The 26277-nt window shown below is 40.0% G+C and overlaps 2 protein-coding genes and 1 long non-coding RNA gene across 7 annotated transcripts in view; 1 reads left to right on the forward strand and 2 right to left on the reverse strand.

Moving 5' to 3' along the window:
* LOC148427326 (PHD finger protein 20-like) lies at positions 1-13676 on the reverse strand. 4 transcript variants are annotated; one of them, XM_088403230.1, is made up of 17 exons: positions 13601-13676; positions 12489-12568; positions 12233-12407; positions 11081-11165; positions 10311-10384; positions 9937-10237; positions 9349-9408; positions 7949-8147; positions 6950-7047; positions 5991-6104; positions 4207-4287; positions 3986-4128; positions 3819-3918; positions 2418-2613; positions 1997-2192; positions 984-1191; positions 1-443 (listed from the first exon to the last, which is right to left on the reverse strand). In XM_088403230.1, the coding sequence occupies exons 2-17, from the start codon at positions 12566-12568 to the stop codon at positions 295-297; spliced, it is 2259 nt and encodes a 752-aa protein (XP_088259356.1). In that variant the 5' UTR covers positions 13601-13676; the 3' UTR covers positions 1-294. The 4 variants fall into 4 exon arrangements, with proteins under 4 accessions (XP_088259356.1, XP_088259348.1, XP_088259364.1 ...); XM_088403222.1 differs by having other exon boundaries at positions 4207-4290; XM_088403238.1 differs by having other exon boundaries at positions 3986-4290; positions 10021-10237.
* On the forward strand, positions 6993-20776 carry LOC148427327 (uncharacterized). Of its 2 annotated transcripts, XR_015863794.1 has the most exons (5): positions 6993-7182; positions 7996-8179; positions 9955-11198; positions 18935-19084; positions 20153-20776. It is a non-coding gene; the product is annotated as an uncharacterized LOC148427327 (long non-coding RNA). The 2 variants fall into 2 exon arrangements; XR_015863796.1 differs by lacking the exons at positions 18935-19084; positions 20153-20776 and adding an exon at positions 11962-12735.
* The window catches only part of LOC148427328 (arf-GAP with coiled-coil, ANK repeat and PH domain-containing protein 3-like), a 22770-nt gene continuing 11871 nt past the window's right edge, over positions 15379-26277 (reverse strand). Inside the window, exons 7-25 of the mRNA XM_088403200.1 lie at positions 25790-25834; positions 25611-25706; positions 25443-25517; positions 24930-24941; positions 24652-24764; positions 23678-23729; positions 23505-23605; positions 23293-23404; positions 22610-22818; positions 21855-21924; positions 21408-21505; positions 21009-21226; positions 20639-20728; positions 20113-20202; positions 18990-19204; positions 18105-18214; positions 17286-17396; positions 17029-17090; positions 15379-15624 (exon numbers count right to left, since the gene is read on the reverse strand). Of these exons, the coding sequence (XP_088259326.1) occupies positions 15518-15624; positions 17029-17090; positions 17286-17396; positions 18105-18214; positions 18990-19204; positions 20113-20202; positions 20639-20728; positions 21009-21226; positions 21408-21505; positions 21855-21924; positions 22610-22818; positions 23293-23404; positions 23505-23605; positions 23678-23729; positions 24652-24764; positions 24930-24941; positions 25443-25517; positions 25611-25706; positions 25790-25834 (1986 nt within the window). The 3' untranslated portion in view covers positions 15379-15517. The remainder of the gene's footprint in view (positions 15625-17028; positions 17091-17285; positions 17397-18104; positions 18215-18989; positions 19205-20112; positions 20203-20638; positions 20729-21008; positions 21227-21407; positions 21506-21854; positions 21925-22609; positions 22819-23292; positions 23405-23504; positions 23606-23677; positions 23730-24651; positions 24765-24929; positions 24942-25442; positions 25518-25610; positions 25707-25789; positions 25835-26277) is intronic.

Here is a 26277-nt window from a genome sequence, read left to right on the forward strand (position 1 = left end):
TGCTGTTTCTTAAAATCATTTTTATCGGCTGTTGGAGAAACGTCTCGCCGCGATTCTCGACAAACACGAACCCTGTTGGTTTCCAACAAATTAAATAGAAGAGTATACAACAAAGTTATATCATAACGCTGGTAAAACAATCATGCTAAAGTGTGTGTGTTGATGTGGACGCGAAGTTAGTTAGCTGCTGAAGGAGGAACACCTCTTTCTCCGCGTAGTGCCCTTTTGGGGGCGGGGCTGCGCCACAAACAAGAGTGCGTGATTTGTCCGATGTGCTAGCCGGCTCATAAATCGTTAGCTAGAGTGCCAGTGTCGCGCAGACAGCCGTCTCACGACGGACAAGTCGCGCAGCAGGCGCCTGATCCGCTCTTTGAGCTGCGGCAGTCGGGACAACGGCTCGGGAGGCTCCAGCTCGCCCGAATGGTCCAGCCATGACTCCAAAACTGAAGAAAGAAAGAAAAAGTGAAAGAAGAAAAACTTTTACAAAAGTACTAAGATCTCAATCACAATTACGTTTTCACAGGCAGCCTCGTTAAAATGGATCTTTGACATCTATCCTTGTCAATCATAGTGAAAGAGTTGAGCGATGGAGAAAATTAAGCTATTAGCATCTGAAAACGAACAGCTCTCATTCCAGGTCATTAAGCATCATCCATGATAATAAAGTTGAATGAGAAAATATCAAGATGTGTGAAGTTCTCATTTTGACAAATGGTCCCAACTTTGAAAAATCTATTATCTATTATCTAACATTGTTAAGTAATTGATTCCTTTCATGTTGAAGATTCTTAAAAAAAGTGACTCACAATGAGTTCACTCTCACCATAGAGTGCTTGTATTTCAAGTTTGCATTCGCAACTAAATGCTCTGAATGCTGGGTCGTATCTTGAAATAATTGTAATTCAGGTCATTCACATCTCAATACAACACACTTATTGGTATACACCCATGAATAAACAGACAAAATTGAGCGCCTGTCTTACCATCCAGGTCTTTCTCAATGACATCCATCCTGGTGCTGATCTGTTGATGTAGACGCTCAACGTGCTCCAGCAGATTTTGCTGGCACTCTGTCACCGAAGTCAGTGAGGACACCCAGGTTGTCGGGTGAGCGCGTGCGTGCCCTTCAGCTCCGTTTGCGCATGTGCTTTTGGTGCAGTCTTGCCAATCATTTTCTTCTCGTTTTATTTCCTGGAAAGACACGCGCAAGACTAATCAAACTGACTGATTGCCCAGTCTTAACCCATTTTTCTCACTGCATCTCAGGCGTGAGTCAAACTAGCTCCTTGCTGGCGCTGTCAGGTTGCCCTGGCAACAGCAGCCGAGTAATGAGCAAGGCTTGTGAATCACACTTCATTTCATGCAGGGTTTGCTCACCTGTGCTTAACCTGCTTCCACAGAAGGGTAGAAACGACTCCTTGAGTAATTTGAGTATTTTTGGGCCATTTTTTCATGCCCAGGATACATGTATTATTGTACCCGATTCATTTATTGTATTGTGTCAGGAGAAATCTGTCAAGCCAATTGCAGGATCAGTTGGTAATACGCTCCAAGACAGTAAAAAACACCGAAAATGCGGTGAGAAGGCAAACCTCCAAATAAATCTTTCCTTAACAAATAGGACACAAATGCCTCGGTATACACAATAATTTTTAAGTTGGCATAACGGTTGATTTGACTCATATTTGCATTGTCATCTTACTGTTGCGCCCGACATGAACACCACAATAATAATTAAGAATGAGCAACTTTTATACATTTTTGAGGACCAATATTTGTGTTTTACTGTCGAGCAGAGTATTAATAATTGTTGCTGCAAATGACTTGACAATTTTTTCTGTGTACACTAATAAACAGGTATCTGGGGCCAGAAATAATGCCCCGAACATTTTTTTAACCAAAGTATTGGGGGATGCATTTCAGCCCCAATCAAATTACTCAACAGCTGCACCCTTATTTCCAACTGAACCCTGTTGAAATTGTTTTATTGTCTTACCTCATCTTCCTCATCGAGTGCCTCTTGTTTCACGGCAACTGTCAGTTTGTCCTTTGCCTTTTCCCACAAAGCACCGGGCTTCTGGTAGCAGTGCTCGCTGCTGACATAACTGACGGGGGGCTCTCCTCTCGGCTTTTGCCCTTCGTCCGTCGTCCATGGCAATCGCCAGAGCTGCAGGTCGGGGTGTGACGGCGTACTGTATGGCCGGACAATAGTGGTGGGAGTTCGCATGTAAATGGAGGTCATAACTAAGTCACAAGTTGAAACATTCAAGCTTCAAGCAATTGACAAGCTACTGTGGCAAAACCCAAGTGAGTCAAGTTGGGTCCTCACTGAATTTTCAACCTGTGTGAGTCAAGCTGTTACAATCCAGCACACTCATTAGTCGAGGCTGAGCCAACAAGTGCAGATGCAGACTCACTGTAAGAGACTGATCTTCAGCTGCAGGCCACTCAGGACTTGATTGAGACTGTGCGTGTGCGCTAAGAGCCCGCTGGTTTGCGTGATTTTGGAGGTGTTGTTGTCCGAGTAATTTTCCCTCACAAAAGACAGGCCGAACATGCGCCCCGATGTGAGCAGGTCAGGCTCGGACAGGTAGCACTGTGTCCGCCTCCAACCTGGACACATAGAGAAGGACAATGTGGCGATGAAGCCCAAGATGGCTGTAATCAATGAGTACATACAGACGACTGACAGAAGGCACCTATTCTTATGCCAATTCTACAGTAAAGCAAAAACTGTTACAGATACTCTTGAGAAGCAAAAGGCTCATTTTTCAACATTTGATTGACTCATTCATTCAATTACTAAGTGATCAAAACTGTGGTCCATTTCGGCATGGATCGATGACCGGTTTAGCTGTTTGTGGTTTTGAAAAGTAGAAGTTTCAAGAACCACTAATGCTGCCTGTCATCAGTAATGAGCTCTGGAATTCATTTTTTTTTTTTTTTTGCTCCCAGTTGAGGCAGTGAGCCAGATTTTTAAAGTTAATTACACAGCAGTTGCACACCCATGGAGGATGACAAAAGGGGGTGGATGTATATTGGAAAAATGAGGCACAGTTCGTGACACAGATGTCTTTGCATAGTCCTCAAAAGATGTGTGTATGTAAGCACCAGCATATGCTAGTAACTAGGGCCTGATCAATTAAATTGGCCAACTGTGGCCCTTCAAGCATCAGACAAACGGCTGACATTAGAAGATTATGTAAACTTTTTACCTGTATGACACGCTAACCGTTTATAGCAGTTGTATAAAAGTAACACTGGTGTCATTATTTATTACACATAAATATATAGCCTTGTATCCTAAAATATATATAAGAGAATTTAGAGGTACTGTTGTTGATTTGTTGTTAGTTTATAAGCCTTAACACCCCTAAAGTGTTATTTTTCTTCATAGATGTATTTCTAAGGATTCCATGTTTATTATGCGCTCTCAGCACCCCCTTAGGCAGTTAATAAGGAACTTCCTTTCAACTCACGTCTACTTGAGTTACTTCACAGGTAGGATGAAAGCCCTCATACCACCTCTATACCGATTCCGTAACGCCTGCGCAAACGTCAATACACGCCCACCTTGACCAGGAGAAGTTCACGTCTTTTACTTCATGTAAATGTTCAAAGAATCACCATTTAATCTTTGGTCATTATTTATTTATTTTTTTTTAACAAACATTGGCATCGGCATCAACCTAAAAAAAATCCATATTGTTTTTTTTTTTTTTTCATTTATTTGTGTTAAGTTAAACATATCATACAATCAGAATCTAATTATAAGCCCATGCCTACTCCCAATTGCTCTGTTTACATTTGTCCCCTACCTGAACAGTGCCTGCAGTAGTAGCAGATGTAGTTGCGTGGGACATTGTCCTCGTACAATCCCATACAGGTGCCGTGCTGCCAACACAAACACGACTCGCACTGCAGGCGACAAAAAGTAACGCTGTGACTCGTGCTCCGATGCTGAAAAAGAAACCATGCAGCTGACCTGGATCATGAAGTCGTGCTCCTCGTCCACCTCGCACACACACCTCACTACCTCGCAGTCTTCTGCGCCCGTGGCCAGCGACCAAGATGTTGTGTCCTCACCGCTTTCGGCCGTCAGCGTTGACCAGTCGCTGCCGTCGTCCACTATAAAAAGCGGGACAGTGATGATGTGAATGGCAGCATAGCGTTTCTTCTTCTGGTGTACATTATGTGTGTCTTTACACGCATGTGTGCTGGGGTGCTCCTCGCTGACTTTGAATCTGATAGGGGACAAGGCCAAACCGTCATTGTCGCTACTGCAGACTTCTGAGACATAAAAAAAAACAAAACAAAACAAAATATTCATTGCAGTTTTCGTTTGCCTTATAAACCCGTAATATATAGATAGAGTCTATCTACCGGTATATTTTACGGGTATGTCATACTCGACTTACAAGCGCCCCAGCTATTGAGTTTTTTTTGTATGTGTACAAAATACCGTACATATTGGGGTGTACTGTAGTGTGCATTCATTTATTGACTGCTGGCAGTGTTCAAAGCAGAAATACATTAATATTATCTCTGATATTAAGCATTTCAACTGAACTTTCAAGATACACAAAATGTTGTGTTTTGTGACAATATAAGCCCTTAACCTACCAAAAAAAGAGGTATAGACTCTTAAGTTAGGTTCACGCTGCTGACACTGCTGAATAAAGTCACACAATTCAGATTTTTTTCGCTCCTACCAGACATGTATATGATCTTTTGATGGCATGTGAATCGAATTTTTTCAAATGCGACCCAGGCCACTTGCTGTGGGACTAAATTCAATTCAAATCAGACACATCTATTCAGATATGTCAACGACTTTTAGAAAAAAAATCTGAGTTCACAAAAAAAAAGCCCTGCAGTGTGAACCTAGTCTTATATCACCCCAAAAAGTTGTACTTTTTTCAGCTTTTTTTTTTTTTTTTGTGGAAGAAATAACCAGCAGACCATCAGTTGCTCTTACCCAAAATTGGACGTTTCTGACAAACAAGCTGACAAATTTTCCTTTTTGTAAAATCACAATAGCACACATACATTTACATACACCAATGTTATGCCAACTTTTTTTAAATTGTTTCATGGGTGGGCCCCTTTAGTCAGCTGTAGAAAAATGTCGTGAAGGGGGCGCGGCAACCACACAACAAAAGGCATTGTTTCAGTGAACCAGACGAATGAGTCTTTCGGGTGTGAAATGTAGCCATCCAAAAACCTAATATTTATGCATGTTTAGGCCATCCATTAACTGTCGAAATTAAATACCATGCAAAGCATGACAATGCCTCCCAGTGGACATGATTGTCAATTGCACTCTAGTCACAAGTGCATACAGGTAAATGCACCGCAACAAACATGATGACCTAATGCAGGTTAGGATCAAGAGCCTTACTTTAATTTGTCTTCTTGCTTCACCTGTATTATTGTTATATGTTGTGCAACATAAAAAGTTGGTTAGGGTGGGTGTTTACAAAAGATTTTTGAGACTTATGGATGTTGGGGGCAGTGACGAGGAAGCTACACAAACCAACGATTATAACTTTCAGTGTGAAAAATGGCGGATCGACGTTAACGAAAGGGGGCACCGACAACCAATGACTGTTATGACGGTCTAAATTACAAGGACAGGTCTGTCAATCCCAATGAATTCTGTTTCACATTTTCATGATGACGACTAGTGAGATGATTGGAAGATTTTGGTAGATGTCTGTAATCTGGACGAGGCTCCACAGACAAAGCAACATGGTTCTTTTCGAAAGGCAGAGGCCATTGAAGCAACAGCTAACCAGTTGCAAATGGTGAGATACTCAACGTAAGGGACATTAGGTGCCCAAGTAAAGATGAAGCATCTTTTGCTTTAAATCATTTTAAAATGATCTCAGTGAAAAAAAATATCTGAGAGTTCTATGATCAATATAATTTTTGTTGCTGTCAACATCATGGTCTTGGTGTTGGTCATGCTCAGGTGTTAGTACTAGTACCTGATTGACTCATCTTTTTCTTCTTCTTCTTTTTCTTCTTCTTCTTCTTCAGTTTGAGCCTCATACAGGTTTTCCTCTCTTTCCTGTCCTGAAGCCTCTTGTCCCTCTTCAACCCTGTTAGACATCGAAATCACAACAAAATGGCTGCATTTACAGGATGTGATTCAAAGTGACACTTTCTCTTTTGATGTCAATTGGCATCACTGGAGCATGCAAGTTTTGGAAAATTAAATACGACAACAATATGTTAGATTTAGGGCGGCAGGTAATGATTATTTTGATAATCGATCAATCTGTTGATTATTTTGTCAATTAATCAAAGCATCTTTTTTTTTGGACAAAACAAAGATAATCAATATGCTTTCATGGAGGACAAGAGTAGTCAGTTACCATTTGCTCGCGAGAAGCTGAAATTCCAAGCATTTTCACCGTTTCAAATTAAAACAGGTATCAAAACAATTCATTGATTAACAAAAAATATTGTTGCACCTGCAGTTAGAGCCTAGGTGTATAAAGCATTAAACATAATGTGATATGCTACATTGGAGGTATATTCAAGTTACTGTAAACATGGTGGTTTACATATGTTGCATTGGGCATTTGGAAGCGTAAAGGGAACGTCAACTCCCCAAATTTAATTTTCAGAGAAAAAGGTAAGATGCCATTAACAGTAACTTGACGTAACTCTGGGAGGCATCAAATCTATATGGAAGAGTTTGACACTGTCATTGTTATTGCTATGTGCTAGCCTAGCGAGCAGAACTTATGCTATTGAACGCGAAATGTGAAAATGGTGCATATGTAGTGTCTGTTCACCTAATGTCAGCATTTGTACTGTACCCACTTCTTGGTAGTTATTGAATTGGGCCACTAATAAAATTGGTGCGGTCCAGAAAGGGCAGAGCTACATAGACATACTGCAGAAGACATTTAATGGCAGTCAAGTGGCATCAGCTGACCTGTTACCACGGTCCTATGTTCTCTGTCATCATGTTGACAGGCGATGCTTGCTGTGTCGTACAGAAAGTGGCTGCTCTCAGAAGTTGAGCGCTTCCTCCTTCAACAAAGTCAAGACATCAAGAAGTGTTTTGCTGGCAGCTTTCAGCGGCTATGTTCAGAACCATCCAGTAGCCAGACAAGGGCTATATAAATACATTTGAATTGACCTGACTATAGAAAGCTCTAGAATATGGTGAGTTGGCTAGTTTGTTGTGCTGATGAAATGTTTAGTGAAATCTTGTTTCAGGGGTTAACAAAAACTATTCTTAATTTGAAACATTGTTTGTGATGTAAAAACTTTTAATGCATTGATTTAAAACCCAATGTGATGATTCATTCTTGAACTGTATCACATCTCAGGTACAGTGCTGTTTAGAATTAATGGCACTTAAAAATATCCTTCTGAAACCCAGTCTATTCATTCATGTCCACTATTGTGGACTTTTGTTTTTTGTCCACATTGGCACAATCCTACTGAGTCTGCGTGTGCTCAGTAAAGGACATCCTAACCCTTTTAATTACGTCTAATTTGTTTGGGAAGGGTGCATTTACCTCTGCTGCCTTGCTGAGACCAAATGGACACCGTAGACACAAAAGAGTAGGCTGGATTTTGAGTAGTTATTTTTTACAAAAAAATAGTCATTAGAAGCTAAAGAAAATATCTGAACTCGTTCAATCCCAAAGATGTATTTATATACCTTTGCAGATTGCAGACATGAAATAATTTACAGATTTTTTTTCAAGTGCTAGGGTAAAAAAAGGGTCTCAGAGTATTTCACTGTATGAATAAAGAAATGAATAATGTACCAAGGACTGAATGAACTCTTGAAAGATACGTAAAAATACATCAGGGATTGAATGAGTTCACAAGGAGCGCCAATAATTCTGAAGGATACTGTATAACCCGTACTTAAAGAAAGCCTATGTAATTTGATGCACTGGCAAAGATAATAACTGACTTTGGCGTGTCTACCACTGCTGGACTGCCTTGCTCCTCTTGATGCAGCTGCTGTTCCGCATGGTAGTACTTGATGTGGTAATGCAGCAGACTGGCCTTCCGGAAGGACTTAGTGCAGCCAGACGATGGACACTTGAAGGGATTGTGGTCCAGCTCAATGGAGAGGATAGGAGGCGGCTGGTTCTTTATCACCCTGTACACTGACGCACAAATGTTCAAGTTAGTCCATGATGTAAGCATGAGTTTAAATATATTCATTTACCCAGTTATATTTAACTAAACTCTTTGCATGAATTGTACTTGTCAGGAAGGTTTAATGCAACATACTTTTAACTTGGGTATTTTTGTTTCGAGGTAACTCCAATTCATTCTACTCGCTATTCTTATTTTTACCAATGTAGGATAAGCAGTTCAGACAACAAATGGATGGATATTATTGTTGTATTGCATCGAGCAATCAATTTGTTTTAAGTTGTTAGAGAGACTTCAATCACACGACTCAGGAAATGTTGCACTAATTGCAGGTAACCAATGGCAACTTTTGACTCCAATTCACCAATCAAAAAGAACCGAGAAGTCACGTGACTTTCAAGACTAGATTCCTGTGGCTGAATATTCCTTAAAGGGACACTGTTTTAGATTTAGACCATTTTTCATTAAAAAGGAATCAATTAAATGATTATAAACTTGAAAAACTTGAAAAAGCAAATAAATGTGTTCTTAATGGCCAACAGTATGTTTTAAATATAATCGTAGGTCTAGTAATCATTAAATTATATTACATGGGGAGTGGCACTTCTCCAGAGGTTTCCATGTTTGTTATAGCTACGGACAACGGTAAATGCAGCACCTCCTGCTGTCTGTAATGAAAAATCTTAAGCAGTGTCCCTTCAAAGAATATTCCGTAAGAGCAAAGCAACTAATAAACCATCCATCCATTATTACTTTCTGCACTGTATTTTTGAAATCATATCTTGTTTTGAATGAAGGAGATGGAAAGAAAAAAAAGTAAAAATACTTGTTTTGGTAAAAAAAAAGTAAAAATGCTTGTTTTGGGTTGTGTTCTGTACCCCTAAAATATATATAGTTTTAAAAATCACTAAAATATAAAACATTCAAAGGGAGAGAACTTCTGAATTATTTTATCTATATATTATTACATATCCAATATTATTTTTTTATTATTATTTTTATTTTGTGATTGTAAAACTGAAAGCTTAGCATGTTGGCTTAACCATTTTCTTTTCCTTGTCAAATAGATAAAACACTAACTTTACAAACTTCTTGGAGTGGATGGACTATTTGCGTGACTTCAGCACACAACGCTCCGCTCATCCACCACTCCACTTTGCCCCAATAATATTTTAAATCCATTTGAAAGTGAAATATTAGGGGACTTACGTGGTTCTCTGCTGAATTTGTGAGTGGTTGGCAGGTGCGCCTGGCGCTCCAACAGCACATCTGCTCCAGGCAAAACACACGCATCATGAAAATCACAGGCACAGCAAATCAAAAAAAGTCATTTTCATCAAAGGATGTTGTGAAGATGTGTTTACAATAGTTACTAACTACTTCATTGTGGGATTTATGCAAGTGATGAATAGCTCTTTTTGCACAAGCTATGAATGATATCTTCACATTAAAAATTATTTAAAATCAGTCTAAACTATATTTTGTCTGAACGTTTTGCACAGATTAATTTTTTTAAGTCAATCATTCTTAAAATAAACGTTGGGCTTATTACTTTTATTGGAATCGTAACTGTAAAAACGTATTTTCTATTTTCAAAACTGCTTCCATAGTTGAAAGACATACACTGCTGGCCCTAACGATGTTGACTCGAACAGAGCAAAACTTGTTCATTGCTTATCGTCATAATTGCTTACTAGACGTCTTTATTTTACATTAGTTTTAATTCTACATAGATCACTCCTTTATTTTCATTTCATGTTAAAGGAAGATAACGGTTGGTCACATGCAAGTGTTTACCTTTGTCAATGTGGGCAGGGTTAGGGACAGCAGTTTGGCTGAGCTCGTTTGTGATTGGCAGCTCATGAGTCTCACTGTTTTCACCTGGAGAGAGAGGAAGACTCTTGGCTGCCGATGGAGACAACAAAGACGATGACGAAGATGACAAAGATGGTTGTGGTTCCCTCTCGCCTTCGGCCTTCTCCTCCTCTTTCTCCACTTCCTCCATTTCATCTTCTCTTCCTTCTTCCTGGAATTCCTCCTCGCTCTCGCCTTCTTCCAATCCCTCACTTCCCACAGCTGTCTTCTCACATTTCGACTTCTGCAATCACACACCAGTTGAAAGGCATTGTGGTTGGTTGAATTGGGTGCTGTACATTTGTAGTACTGCTTACCTTCTGTAAGGCTTTGACTTTAGGTGGTTTCACAGTCCGAACTACGCCGTCATAGAAGCGTACTGTGTAGGAGTCTGAAACACAAAGACACATTGGCAAATATGTATTAGATCTGGGCTCAAACTTGTTTGAGATTTTTGTGTGTGTGTGTGTGATGGGTATATTACAAATATTGACATCATGGATGTGTGAACATATTTAATTCTGTAATGCATGAGTCAATAATGAAAAATGATCAAGTATTTTCTTTGTCGTCATCACAGCAATGTTCAATGACTTATTTTTTTTCAGACGATACTAGGACAAATATTCAATTCTTTAGTAGTCAACTGATGCCACATATCAATACCACTCGTACTTTTTATAAAATTTTGAAGAATAAATAAATAACCACTGATATAATTTTATAGAAAATATCTATTTATCTCATTACGGCAGTCTCCTTCAAGATTATACAAAATTAGGTAGGGTGGACCCAATGAGTCAAAACATATAGACCAAAAGCAACTGACACCCACGGCAGAAGTGAATAAGCTGGGCCTCAGGGGGATATTCATAGAAATTGGACCTTAACTCATTCAATGCCAGGGACACTGTAGGTACTCGCTCATCTCTAATCACTATAAGCATCTAATAACTACTTCTGTAAACATCTGTATTACATGTACAGCCGATTTGAAGAACTTTACTAAAAAAAAGCTATCACTTAACCCTACTTTGACAGCAATTGAACCTCCATGGCAAAACTAATTGTGTAAATGCAGCCTTGCCATCATTGTTGACACGCAGGATTTTGGCTGGGTAGAAACGGCAGTCGGTCCAACAGGCCAGAACCTTGGTGCCGGAAACAAATGACTGCAAGAAAGGAGGAGGAAAACATTCATGAAGGTATGTACTAAGTACAGCTGTTATTTTATCTCACCATCTACAATCATGGAACACATTAAATAACATTCAGATCTACACTCAGGCGTCAATGCAAGGCAGTGACAATAGAATTAAGAATTTTACAACAAAAATATAGTCAATATAGTATTGAGCATACATTGAGCAAGAGTGGGCATGTCAAATGAAGCCCTGATTTGGAACATGCGTTGTTTCTAAGAAAATCATGTGACCATTGACAAATGAGGCCTTGGATTGTGAGGCCTGCAAATGTCATTGGTTCATCAACATATTGTTGCTTCACAAAACACCTATGACTGTGTACCGCTTTGCGGGTCTTGCAACTATTTGTTGTGGGCTTCAGATAGGTTGGTGACTTATAGAGTTCGTTTGTGCATGAATAAAGAATAGTTGGTGTGAAGTACCAATGGTCATTTGTATATTTATGTAAGCTTGTTGCAGAATGGCATGCACGTATGTTCAGCTGGCACAGTTGATGGCGTGTTGTGCTTCCAGTAATAATGTCATGTATATGATCCCTGAATTGGGCTTGACAATTTTAAACCCATATACAGTATAGTATTTCTAACCATGAATATTTTACTTAAATAATTCTTTCTTATGCACTGTTTAGCCTACACTCTTATTTCATTCTGTATACAAGGGTTACCAAAGTAAACAATGCCATGAACATAATTTATGATAAAATATGGTGCATTACATAAAAATGATCAAACATAATGTCTCTTGTCCTGGCACTACCCAGGACACGCTGGAGAGACTAAGTCTCTCGGCTGGCCCCACGGAGGAGCTGGACAATGTGGCCGAGTAGAGGGAAGTCTGAGCCTTTTAAAAATTATTAAAAAACACACTTTTGATAAGTCTGGCAAGACTGTCTATTTTTTTCTCCTGAAAAGTCTGCATTTGTTTGAATTCAAATAATAGGTAATCAATGTTGACAATGTCGAGGGGATTTTGGGTGTGAGTCAGAGCTGTAATTATTATCTTTACTAAGTGTAAGTGAATGTGCATCTTACCGTCGACACGCTAGTTGGATTAAGGCCTCGCCTTCCTCTCAAAGTGACTCGCTCAAGAGGCCGCAGGTATGGCGAGTTCCAATTAAACCATTCGTCATGGCGCCGGCTCCACCGACGGTAGTGGATAAGAATGCGTTCTTTGTCGTAGTCAACTTGGTCTATGGTGGCCGAGTACCTGACAGGCCACAAAAATATAAATGAATAAATAACTTTGCTGGATGTAAACGTATTGGGTATCACTGAGAGTAGGACATACCAGTTTTTGTGACGGTCTCTTGCCTGCAGTTGACTGCCCACCTCAAACTTGATGCCTGCCCTGTCTGGGGGAGTCTTCATCTTGTACACAACAAGATAAAAAATAAAGTATGTGTGTTGAATTTATCACCACGCGCTCTTTAGGCTATTCAGTACCATTTCCTGCTTAATAAACATACAAGGCATCATTTTTATGTTTATTTTCTTGAATTTTTTTGTATAATGTTTCACTTTTTATTTTTATTACTCTTAAATCCTTCCATTAATTACACCATGGACAAGCAGACAGTCAATATCAGGGCACATACAGGTAGATAAACTGGTCACTCAACAGTCAATGTCAGAGGATTTAGAATTTTAGACAAACAATTGACTCGTTGCCAGTTAGTGTCAGCAACAAAATTAGTTTGTGAAGAGGAAACGAATAAGGAATATTAAAACAATGTATTTTAAATAAAGTGCTTTAATAACACTTTGTAAGTTGACCAGATACACAACACATTGAAATAAAATGTATACTTTAAATAATCACTTGTGTCATTGAACGAATTATGTCATTTGCACCAAAAGAACTTCTCGATGTCGTTTGACAGCTGGGATACGGTTGAAGTCTCATTATAAACTTCCTGTGTGAAAGCATCTCATTGGCTAAAAGCAGTCAAGGGTGCTATTTTCTGACTTTTCATTGGTTGTCGTTGCTGTCGGGGTGCCTCAAAGACCCGCCCTTTGCCTGCTTCTGCCTTCTTACTGCTATGTGGATTATCTCTCTTAAGTGAGGTGATAAAAGGGCATAAACTCAAACCAAAACTGTGAAAATAACGCAACTCTCCTCTGCACAAAACAGAAGACGAGATAATAGCACACTTTGAGTTGTTCATCTATGTGTGGACTGTAAAAGCGATAAATTAGCGTCCTCTGCTCCTCCATTGATTGTAACTAAACGAGCTAACAGCTAACGGCTAAGTCCGATAGAACGAGTACGAGCAGAGCTTTGTTCCATTTTAATGACAAGTTTTGTGACGAGCGACGCGTAACGAACCCGAAGCAACTTTTAACTTGTCAATAATTGTCGTCCCTTCGCAATTCAAAGGATGAAGCGAAACGCTTGTTTACCTCTTGTGTACAGCAGTGCAGTCTGTGAATTCACTCTTGAGTTACGTCACATCGAGTTGGCACTTTGGCGCATGCCCAATCTGCTCCACTGCGGAACGGGAAGTGACCGCTAGATGGTGCCATTCTGTGCTTCAACCGCAAACTATAAACTAACGGAATTAGTATGGTGGCCGACATAATGACACCTCAAAAGCAGTGACATTTTATGGAAGAAAAAAAAAAGTGTACAATGTTTTTCACAAGCCCCCAAGGGTTAAATCCGACTCAAGTCAAAAGGTGCCTTTATATAAATATAATAGATACTTTACACATGTGATTATATGTTTATACTGATGTCAGCAGCTGTGCTCTGGTCCAAGATAAATTTCTCCTTTAGTGACAGAAATCAAGGGAAGCCTTGAACCTACAGTATAACCTAGAACAAAATATGTCAAGAAAAAAAAAAGTTTCCCAACCTTCTATTTACTGACATTTTATTGCATCTCGTCATTTCAAATGGCATAATGGCTCACAGAAAATTTCCCCAGCAAATAGCTATGATACTTGGTTTATCAACATGTAAGGCAAAAACTGAGGGAAATTTTAAATTTGTACACTTTCAATGAGAATGAATGTATACAAATCATGAATGTACTGAAACGAATGTTACTTAGTAGAATTTGAAGGTAAATATGATGAACTGGCAATGTTCCTTAATTCCGTCTGAAAATATACTTGGAACTTCCCAGAATTTTATCACCACTTCAAAACCCTTTAAAGAATAGTGTTGGTCCTAGTTCCATTTAAATGTGCCCTAGCAACCAGTTGAGGGTGTCCCCCCGCTTACTGCCCAAGTTCAGCTGGGTCAGGCACCAGCAAGCCTGCGACCCTTGTGACGATAAGCGGCTCAAGAAAATGGATGGATGGATGGAAGGAAAATACTATTGTATTTGTTCATTACCCCACAATCAAAACACTTACTTGCCATAACAATTTCATTGACATATTTAAACATTATGATTTTATTTGAGAAAAATACAACTTTATTCGCATAAGTTCTGATAAGGCATTTTTCTGTTCTTGTAAAGGCAATTTTTTTTAAGAAAAATATCTCTAATAATTTAGAAAAATAGGCAACTTTTAAATTTCTATGGCATTTGGGAATCCATTCGGTAGTTATGTTTAATTGGTTTTAGGCAGGGGTGTCTAAACTTAGTCCGCAAGCTCAGGTATCCTGCATGTTTTTGAGGTTTCTTCCCTGACAAACGATTCAAATGATCAGCTTAGCAAGCCCGGCAGAAGCCTGATAACAATCTTTGTCAACTACATTGGGCATGTCGGGGAAAGAAACTTGGAAAACGTGCAGAATACTGGCTCTGGAGGACCGAGTTTAGACAGCTCTGGAATATGAGGGGCCCCTTAAAAATACTGCTCCTGTTCAGGGGGTCAATTGACTCAAAAAGCATGAAAACCTCAGTTCTACAGGTTTACAATGAGAATACATCTAACAAAGGACTACTGTTGCCAAGTGGTTAAGATCGTTATATGCCACCATGGGGCGCTCGGTTCAAGTCCATCTCTGGACAAATGGCTGTGGTGTTCTTGAGGAAGACTCTGATGCCCTAATGTGCTCCTTAAGTATATCACTGCTCTAGTTGTGTTTAGTTTGAAGACTCAAATTTTGTCTAGATTCTTCTTTCTTCTCATTTTGAAGGTTACAGTACTTCTGGTCGGTTTGACAATAAATGCATAAAAGTACAGTAAGTGCTCGGTGTTTGTAAACAAAAATCTGTCCGAGGATAAGACCTGCAAATCCTCCAATGGACATAATAAAACACTCAGCAAAAATTATTTGAAAAAAAAAAACCAAAGAACATAAATTGGTGAAAAACAACATTGCTGGTTTTGTCCACATTGAATGGTTGTCCATTGGCTTGACTACCGAAAGGAGTGCCTGAAGTGCACGCTCCTCCTCTTCAGCTTCTCGGGATTGTGGGAGGCCATGTGTGAGAACTCTCGAAAGATGTCCAGGTACGTGGCGTCTCCTGAGGAAGAACCACAGCCAAGGATGAGGACAAAAATATTAGACAGGAGGAGGGACAAAGGATGTTTTGATATGCTAATGAGGAGCAAAGCCTTTTTCAGCACTTAACGGTAGTCACGGAAACGGCTCAATGCAACCACACTGCATCTTTTGTGTCCCGTCAGCGCTTCCAGGCTCAATTAAAAATAAACAATGAACTTTTCTGACTGTGTGTAAGAGACAGAAAAGTTTCCTTTCATTGTATTCCAGTCAAGACAGTCCAAACACTGTTTCCTGTAGCCACAGTCCAATGACGACATTTCACTTCCGGAACTCAAATACAAGGAATACAGAACGTTAGGAGGAGAATATGATTTAAAAAGTGACTGCTTCAAGGCACCCTCAGAAAGCTGTATGACATCTACTGTATTTCATTTTGTGGCAATACTCACCATAATTTTAACGGGGATCTATTTTCCCCTCACTGTTTTGAGATTCCCCTATGACTTCCAAAAATATTTTAGAGGACCCGTGCAAATATGAGAACATAGAAAGGTCCCAAGAGTGTTAAAAAGGAAAGTCAACCCATAACCTTTCTCAACATGTTCTATGTGCCCCCACTAGTGTGAGCATAGTACTCTGATTAATATTGTGTTTGTGGAATCTAAATTAGGCAGCAAAATTGACATTTAAAAGCTCCTGATTTTTACCTTACCTATTTTTTGTTGACTTCCTATCCCAAATCATCCTTCCACACTGATATAAATTAAATGACTTTAATGGGTGCCTTCCTCTCCCCCCCCCCCCAAAAAAAAACATTTTATATGGTTTTTAATTGAAAAAGAAATAGGACCCTTTAATTTTGTACTTTATAAAACCATACGGTAATAACATACTTGAAATTAATGAAATTAATATAATTGGACAGTTTTTCAACATTTTTAGCTTTAGTCGAATGGAAATTGGGCTGTTCCTTCTTGTCCTCATTCCCTGGCCACCTGAAGGCAGTGTAGAACAAATACATATATAAATGGAAATAGTCAAAGCTCCTGTAATAGTACTCATTGTTCACTGAAGATAAAAAATATATGCTTCTGAGTATTATCGGTTTAGCAACAATGGAGAAGAATTGCAGCATTAGGGCTTGCTCGCAACAAAAATCTGGTTGGTAAGCAAAACATGCGCTCATGAGACTAATTTGGAAAAAAAAAAAAAACTTCTCATAATGAGTCCCCATTAAGAAAGCAGGGATTTAAATTGTATTTATATATACAGCCATTTTTTAGAACCTAAATTTTCCCAGTGATGTCATCAAATCCTGATGTCCTTGCAGGCTCTCTACACACTCTAGCGTCAGAGAACTGTGAGCTATTTAAGCAAATGAAGTCATGAATGCATCACTTGTACTGATGTTCAGTGCCTTGACCTGCTTGGGCGCAGCCTCCTTCCGACGCGCGCATCTCCTCATTCATCCTGGCCAGACGCAACCTGAGCAACAACAGTGGAATTATTGGCATGGCCATCACTTGAGTTAAATGCAAATTTTACTGCTTGAGGGCCGAGCTCATTTTTTAAGTGGAAGGATGGGCCAAAATGAAAATTCACATGTAAAACACTTCATTTTGATGACAAAATGTAAAATGTATCGATTATATTATAATCTTTCCAAAGAGAAATACAAACAGTGTGACGATGTCGGCGTTGGCCTGCTGCACTGCAATGCTCAATGGGTCATGGCCGTCCTCGTCACCGTCATTCTGGACGGCGCCCCTTTTTAGAAATAAACACACCTGCCTGAAAAAACACAGACAAACACAGGAGACACGTGTTTGTAAACCTCAGCCATAAATTCTTTTTTATTATGATTGCAGATTGAGATGGCCGAATACTGTCCCAATGTCAATTCCGTTGTACCCATGTCTGTGTGTATTATGCTGGTGGCATGCACACCAGTAAGAGCAGCACAATGCTCATTGAGTTATTTTGATGCTTACAGTAAATAGCTTTGGTTTTTGCATTTTATTTATGATTACTTTTTGTTATGAATTGCAATACTGTACGATTTTTCCTTTTAAAAAAATACGTTGCAGACATGTTTACCGGTGTTATTTGGGAGGCTGAAATGGAAGAATACAATTTGAAATTATTGGAAATTATTTGAAATGAGTGTTTTGAGTGTGGTAACGGAACAAACTACAGTATACTCGTAAGTCAAGGTGCCACTGTATTATGCTTAGTTCTAAAAGACGTAATGTGTCTGAGGTATACAGGTACTTGCTGTTGCATTGTTATGGTTGTAAGACGTGGATGGAATGTTTTGGGTGGAATGTGATGGAGAACTATACATTTATCCTGTCATAAGTTGCATAAATTGTACATTTTATGTTCTTTGAAAGATGCCTTGAAAGTAAGATGGCTAATCATCTCAAGGGGTCTTTCTTAAATCGAATAACCAACAAGCATACCACGTTGCTGGCAGGTAAGCATTTAAATTTGACTCACCCAGTATGGCCCAGGTAGGTGGCATGATGCAGGGGCCCCCGCCCTTTTGAGTCTCTTTGATTGACATCAGCAGCGTTTTGCAGCAGGAACTCACAGGCTAGCAAGGAACCCTTCAATCAATGCATTACAGACTTATACAAAGAATCACTGAAACAATTCTAAATACAGTAAACCTGCTAAGTTTATTTTGTAGAACACATCCTTATATGTTGCGAAAAAAACAAAAAAAAAAACCAAACGTGTTTGTCTTTTTATTCTATGTAAGAAATTAAGATGCCAAAGACGGCATTAGTCCTGCTAAGAGTGAAGTAGTACTTGACTTACAGATTATCTGGACTTTTCCCTTAGAGGAAGAATCTTGCTAGACACTACAATGTTGATCCTAAATTCTGCTCACGTGATGTGACCTGCCTCAGAGCAATTGACCTCAGACCGCAGAGTCATGTCTCACCCCCAGTCTCCTACATGTATGTCTCAAGATGTGTGGTGGGGTACATCTATGTTGCGTATGCAAGTTTTTTCTTTCTTTTTTTTTTCCAGGCTTATGCTATAGCCCTGGTTGGGGACATGGCCAAAGTCTTGTTTTTTTTTCCTCCCTTTCCCATCCCTCCTGTTTTTCCTTTCTCATCTAATATATGGAGGGCCCCTTGGTGAATATCGAGAGACATTTTCGTCCCTCTATTGGTCATTGTCCTTGTATGTTTCTTGAATGGTTAAAGACTGTCAAGTGAAATTTCTTTGACTTGTACAGGTGTAATGAGAATGCATACATGTTAATAAAATTTAGCTTGGGTTGTTAGTGTAAGTAACAAGAGTTGTTTTTTCTACAGATGTTAACAAACGTGAGCGCTCTGATGGAAATAAGAAGTTGTAGTGAGGACGCACCCCAATCACAGCCTGTATGAGGGGCGTCTTCTCGTGGTCGTCCTTGTTGACCATGTTGACGTCAGCGCCGTGTGCTAGTGCTTCAGCCATAATGGGTAGGTTGCGAGCTTTGGCTGCTTTGTACAAGAGCGCCCCGGGATGGAGGTACCTGCCGTCCTCCTGATCCGACGTGTCCGGCTCTGCCTCGCCACTTGAGTCCTCGGACGCCTCGCATTCTGAGGAAAAGTGGCGTTGAAGAGTTGAAGTTTGGTGTATCGTTGACGAACATGGCAATAGATGTCAAAAAGCCGTTTTACTTTTCTGGCTAAGAATGAGCATTATACTTCATACTCCACAGTTGTGCAGTCAAGAGATAAAAAATACAAAACAAACCAGAAATATTTAAAATATGTAATTAATTGATACAAATTACCTCCTTTGAATCTCACCGAAAAGTTGCTGCAAAAAACACTCAACCAGGGTTTTTTTTTTCTGATACAGTGTTTTATTGTGGCGATAAGTGATTAGTTTTTTATTTTTTTATAGATATGTCGTCATAACGAGTAGGACCCTAGTGCTGGCTGCAACCGTAGTTTTGACTATCAGGAGGAGTGGTGTCCTCTTTTTTTGTCAATGGCCAAATAATTAGAGAATCACATTAAAATAAAATGTTATCCATCCTGCCTGTCACAGACTTTCTCAAACTTTGTGTGATCGTGAGTTTAATTTAGCAAAGAGCTTTTCTATGGCATATTTGCTGCTAGTGTTATCTGTGGCTGTAGTTGAGGTGCCTTGCATTTGTGGTACAGTGGTAGGCTAAACTTGAGCTTCTTCTGTGATAAGCAAGCTCCTTCTTAAAGGGACAATGTGTAAGATTTAGACCATTTTTCACTACGGACAGGAAAAGGTGCTGCATTTACCATTGTCCATAGCTATAAAAACATGGCAATATTTAAAGCTGTTGGTCATTGAGAACACATTTATTTGCAAGTTTTTAAAAATTGATTACCATTTAATGTATTCATTTTCAATGAAAAATGGTCTCAATCTTACATATTGTCCCTTTAAGGTTTACACCGTGTCTCAAGTCAAGTCACAAGAATCAGTAGTTCAATTTTCAGTGACTCGACTCCATTTCACTAACCTTCCTCTGTTACGCTGTCTACCATCTGCCCCATTACCAGAAGGTCAGTGCTTCCATCAGTGCTGCCCAAACCACTGTCGCTGCTGAGGCCTGGCAGACCGACAAATGCCATAACATGGACCAACAAATGCCACAACATGGACCAACAAAAGCCACAACATGGACAAGGAGACATAGTATGTGAAAGAGACTTTTTAACAATGTCTAGACAACAACAGAGTGTTCGCTAAAAGCACAAGGTTCCGATAACTGGCAACTACTGGACTGTTCAGCAAAGTTGCAGATGTGAGGTTGAGGAGTGGGGATTTATATTTGTGTAGTGTTTCTGCTGCATGCATCACATATGCAGATCCTAACAACAGTTTATGTATGCTTTGTAGCAACTAGGTTAGGAAGTGATCTACAAAATGATTGGAAACAGAATCCAGTCTTAATGGGTGTTTACTTTTGTTTTTCAAAAACGTAGCAAGCATAGACAAAACCTAGCTCTGACATCAGCAGACAACAATAAGTGTACGAGACTTACTTCGAGGTCCAGATCCAGTGTGGAAGTAGGAGAAAAGGGAGTCCAGCTCATCCGGACAAAACAAGGACTCTCGTCTGGACTTGGGAACAGCTGAAGAGGAGTTAAAAAAAATAGACAGAATAAGTTGTTGGTAGGATAGGAGGGTGGAGCAAATGGCCTTAAAAACAAACATCTCAAGCTAAGATTTTTTTTTGGGGGGGGCAAAATGCAAACCCATTTTTTTGTACTAATAAATGAAGAAAAATCAATGTCTGCCCAAGATATGTAAAATGATCCTAACAAATAAACTTGCAGTAAAAAATCAAATCTATTAATCACCCATCCCGAGCCAAAGTTGACTGCGCTAATAAAGCTGATGATAAGCAGGAACCTGAGGAGAGGTTGGACGGTGAGGCGCTCCGGAGCTCCTGTCGGCATCGTCGTCGTGATTTTGGTACTGTAGTAGCACTGTTGTGCCTGCGACACTTTTGGAGGCTCCAGCGCTGCATTGACTTCCTGTCGCCATTGACGAGACTAGGTGTGGCGGTCAGCTTTTTCACAAATTTTTTCTCCACATACTTGGCCTTGATCCAGGCCTCCTTCTCCTGTCTGGAAGACCATTGCAGGTATGGTTGGATCCAAGCTGTTTTCGTTGAGCAATATCTAACATGTTTATATATTTTTTAAATCTAATTTTGATTGAAAAGAACCGTCCATTGAAAAGTCTGTCTATAAAACCTAATAGAACGGGTGCAAATGTCGTTCTGGATTTAGAAGTCCACTCTCCTACCTGCAACTAGACGCCGTCACTTTCCTTACACCTTGCCCTTCGTGATACGAGCCCTCGTAGATGTGCTTGACGACACCGTTGCCCAGCTCGCACATCAGCTGCAAGGTAAAAACGAACATCAAACATCACTCTGTCGCTAACCTTTTTACCATTTTTCCACAGCACAGAACAGTATTTTCTTTTAAATTTAAAGTAAATGCTTAGAGTCCAACTGACTCTTTTAAAACACAAAAAATGTGAAATTTAATCTGACAACTATTATAGACTTTTATATGAAAAGTGACTATTTTGAAGTACAAAGTTTTGGGTTGATGCCTGCAATATGGAGACTGCATTTGCAGGACTGTATAGGAACCTGCAATATGGTATATCCACTAGTATATATGAGACATACTCCTATATGTTGGACTATTCCTTTCTAGTCATGCTAGTTGGTCAGTTTTTCACCTTTAATAACTCGGGTTCCCACGAGTCCAGCGTGAGCGATCGCACTTTGGAGCAGTGAACGCCGAGACTTCTGGAACCAGACATAATTCAACAATTCAGTAAGACAAGACGTTGGCAGCACCAGTACATAATACTCCATCACTTGGAAGATAGACATTCGGCAGGGACTTGATGCTAATGTCATGCTAATCCTCTCAAGTTCCACATACGGTGCGGCCGGTATCCCAGCAACAGACCATGCCATGTTGTTTCTTCTGTGACTTGGAGGATGCAACATGAATAGTCAAAAGCTGGCCGGCGCTTTAAAAGGGGCATATTTCTGGAGCGCTGTTCTGTCATGAAGTGTGGAATATTATACTATACTATATAATATTAGAATATAATACTATAGTATTCGTCAGTCTTTAATTATCTCTGAAAATGTGTTTGTTAGCAAGCCCAGCACTTTGTCTCTCCGATTGGCATCTCGGTGGATGAAGGTATGTCATTTATGAGCACTCTGACAAAAAACAAACATAAGTGTAAGCTAAACCTGTCTTGCTATTGGCTCAGCACTATGTGGGTCAGGAGGCGGGCTGGCTCTGCATGACACAGACCTGCCCCTAAAACAAGCAAATCTTACCATAGCATGAAAACTTTTGTACCCAAACATAATTAATGTCTATAATATACATATATCTTGATCCTTCGGGGTATTTTTGGGTGTAGTCTGACAAAAATCAAATTGTGAAAACAACATTTCGAAATAAAAATACCTGTGGATGCCGGAGCACTCGATGCACAGCAGGATGCCCAAATTGATAGATGCCCAGCGTGGATCTGCTTGACCGCAGTCACAACACTGCTGGTTGCCAGGCAGGCAGAGTATCCTCTGTAGGATGCCCTCGCCACGGTCGCCCCGCTCTCGTGATTCGCTGGCTGAGTCGATGCTGCTGGTGGATGGCGAGGCTGCTCTATCCAGATGCTATAGAACACATAGTACACACAGTCAAAAACACACATCCACTTCTCGATGTTTGTCAGTCTATCTACAATCGAACTATATCTATCTTGTCTCTTAAAACCCAGCCTGTTTGTTTGCGTCCAATGTGGTGGGCTTTTGTTTTTGTCCATATCTTTTGACTTAAGTCCTAGTGTTCTCATTAGAGGACATCTTGGCCTTTGAAGAAGTTTGAAAGAGCCAGATATGGCTCATGAGCCCTGTGTTATAGACCATCTGTCTAGTGTAAATCACTAATTCAAAGAAAGCATATAGCATACCCTGCATACTTCCAATTTGGTTTAAAAAAAAAAAAAAAACTAAAAAGGGGAAAAAAAGCATTGAAATGGGCGACAATTAGACATGGATTTTCGCTTTTCGTCATCAAGCTCCTTATCCCCTGTCAATAGCGGGAGCCTACTGTACTACAATTGTAGGGATGCAAAGCGTGTGACTGGCCTCACTCTGGAGGCTGTCAGGACTCTCCCTGTAGGCTGAGGCGATGCTGGCTTGAACCGCTTGAATCCAAGCTTGTCTAAGCTTTTCAGACTCTGCCTGCAGCATGCAGTTCCTGATTGGGAAAAAAAATAAAATAAAAAAAGAAGTGTGACACAAGAAATATGATCCTCTTCGTTCTCCATGGTAAATCAGCAGCAGCACTGAAGTCCTACTTGGTCGGGGAGACCACCTCGAAGCAGAACCTCCTCTCAATGTCCTCGGAAGGTTTGACGGAACACAAACGGAGGTCATCCACGACCACAGTCAGTGTGTCCTGCCCACAGAAACAATGCATCGTGAAACTTGGCCATATTTAACAGGATCAAACAACTGTAGATGCACTTGCCTTGAGCTTCTTCTGATAAACTAGCTGGCTGCTCTGGATTGAGAACCAGCGTCTGGAAGGCATGAAGGAAACATTAGACTATTGGATCTCAAACTTTTTTAAGTAATGTACCTACTACCCCCTGTGAAGTATTTTTCAAACAAGAACCCTCTATCCAGTGCAAAGCATTTACTAGGAATGGGCGAGTACCGATACAAAAGTATCAGTACCGGGTCGATACTGCAGCGATTGTAACAGATACAAGCATTAGTAACTATCAGTTGTAGAGTTTAACATCACAAATAAGAAGAATAGAGCATTGAGATTTATTTAATAAAGAAAACTCGATTCCTATTGAGCTTTCTTACATTATTTGAAAATAAAAACGTGAAGCGATTTCACATAATTGTGTTTATTCCTCCAAAAATCTAGATATTCATAAATTCTCATTCTACACTTACAATAATTTCTTCTAAAATGATATATTTTACATGGAGGTACCTCAAAAATGGACAACGGTAGAGCAATTTGAATGTTGTCATGTTGAAATCCCTAGTTAAAAAAAAAAACCTCAAACATTTAAAGTTTTAGCATATTCCTCTTTCAATTGTACACATTGTCGACTAATCCCTTTCTTTCATACACTTGGTTTACAAATTGAACCCTTTGGCTTCTGGGAAATGAAAGCAGACCTTAAGGGGGTTGTTTTTGTAGGAATCCCACAATGAATTGGCCACTGGGTGGGGGATACCCTGGACTGGGTGCCAGCCAATCATAGGGTACACAGAGACAAACAATCATTCCCACCTAAGGGCAATTAGGAGGGTCCAATACACCTACATTGCATGTCCGTGCTCCTATTTGAAAAGCAAAATTGCACTAATCTTTTTACAGCATGAAAATTAGATTTGCTGTTACCTTGGAGTGCTGTCACATACCCCTATTTGAAAATCACTAATTTAGACCACCTCCAGAGAAGTATTTATTGGGTGTACCTGTTCCACGTCTTGAAGGCGTTGCTGGCCCTCTTGAACAAGTATCCTTCCATCACTACGCCACTGGGGGAGTCCACGTCGAACTCTGTCTTAGAGTCATCGTGAGAGAAGTCCTGAGAGAGTCAGGCAGTAAACATCTCCATGAGGCAGGAGCAGATAGGTCAGGGATCTTTGCGAGTAGTCAAACATTCCCTCCAACCAACAAGTAAGAGTAATTGTTCCTCGCACATATTTTACTTGGACTTTTTGGGTGAAAAAGAGATGTGAGATGGACTCACCTGCATGAGTGTCTGAATGCAGCAGCAGCAGCAGAAGAAGGAGAGAAAGAAAGAGCATGAGAAGCACATTGGCAAAAATTCACTTTCATTCACTTTTAAATTTTGCGGTGGACGATGGTGAACTTTTTCAGGTCTATTTAATACTTGGGCAGCAGTATTTTGAACCACCCACAGCATTGAAATCAAACTCAAGGCCTGGGGTCCAGATTCGGCCCGCCACATGAAGTCAAGTTCATGCATACTTGTTAGAGTAAGGAAAAAAATTAAAACAAAAATGAAGTAGACTGTATTTCAATGCATATTTTCCCCCGAGAAACGATCATTCAAAAAAAAAAAAAAACGCAAATTGTCAGCATTTAAGAATGTGCTGTATAATAATGATCTCTTCCTCTTGACTTACGCACTGGTACCCTTGGAGTGGCTAATTGGAAACCCAAATGCCTAGCATCAATTCACGGTAATGTGAACACATGAAAACGACACCATGTTGCTTCATGACATGTATCGACTCACCCTCTGGTGGATGGTTGCGTGTTTGTGCTCCAGCTCTCTCTTCTCCATGGCCGAGTCAATCACCAGCTGATCCAACTGAAAGGATGAAAAAGCTATGTCATTAGTCGCTGTTTCTTCCAGTCTTTCTGAAATTAGCCTGTTGCCACCTCAGCCTCCAGCTTTGCTCACCTCGGCGGCCAGCTTCTTCATGTAGGGGTCCAACTCTTCCAGACGTTTATAGCCTTGTTGGAACAAGGAGTACTGGGCATGCATGAAGGACAGCATCTGGAGAGGGGACATGGACGTTACATACACCATCTGTACATTTATACATTAAAAAGTCTGTATGGACTTTGAACAAGACTCACGGCATCCAGTATCTCAAATTTCTTCTTGGCCTGGAGGACATTGATCTGCGGGGAGATGACAGACAAGGAATATTCTGTATTATCATTTTCAGGGCCACTGGCGCATTTTACAAAGATGTACAACTCATTTTGTAACAAGATTCTTAAACACCTGAGAAAGAGACCGAAATATTCAACACCCTTTGTAACTGAGACACATGGACTCATATAAACACAACTAGCAAAAGACAAAAACATTGCACATTAAAGGGACAGGGTGTAAGATTGGGATTGTTTTTCATAAAAAAGAATAAAGGAAATGATTGTTAATTTAGAAACCTGCAAATGAATGTGTTCTTAATAACCAACAGAATGTTTTAAATGCAATTGCGTATTCTTCTCATTTGTAATTGCTAATTCATGTCCGTGAAACTCATCAGAGTCAGTGGTCGATACTCGAAACGGCTATTAGGGCTGCACGATTATGACCAAAATAATAATCACGCTAA

Source organism: Hippichthys cyanospilos, chromosome 2, assembly GCF_059441005.1.
Source record: "Hippichthys cyanospilos isolate Australia breed blue-spotted pipefish chromosome 2, RoL_Hcya_1.0, whole genome shotgun sequence".
Taxonomy (NCBI): Eukaryota; Metazoa; Chordata; class Actinopteri; order Syngnathiformes; family Syngnathidae; genus Hippichthys; species Hippichthys cyanospilos.

Coding starts and splice junctions, on each gene's coding strand:
- LOC148427326 (XM_088403213.1), bottom strand. CDS start 12,568: ATGAAGACTCCCCCAGACAGGGCAGGCATCAAGTTTGAGGTGGGCAGT. Junction 12,408..12,488: donor AGAGACCGTCACAAAAACTG/GTATGTCCTACT, acceptor GTGGCCTGTCAG/GTACTCGGCCACCATAGACC. Junction 7,048..7,948: donor GCAGTGGTAGACACGCCAAA/GTCAGTTATTAT, acceptor ACTTTGTTGAAG/GAGGAAGCGCTCAACTTCTG.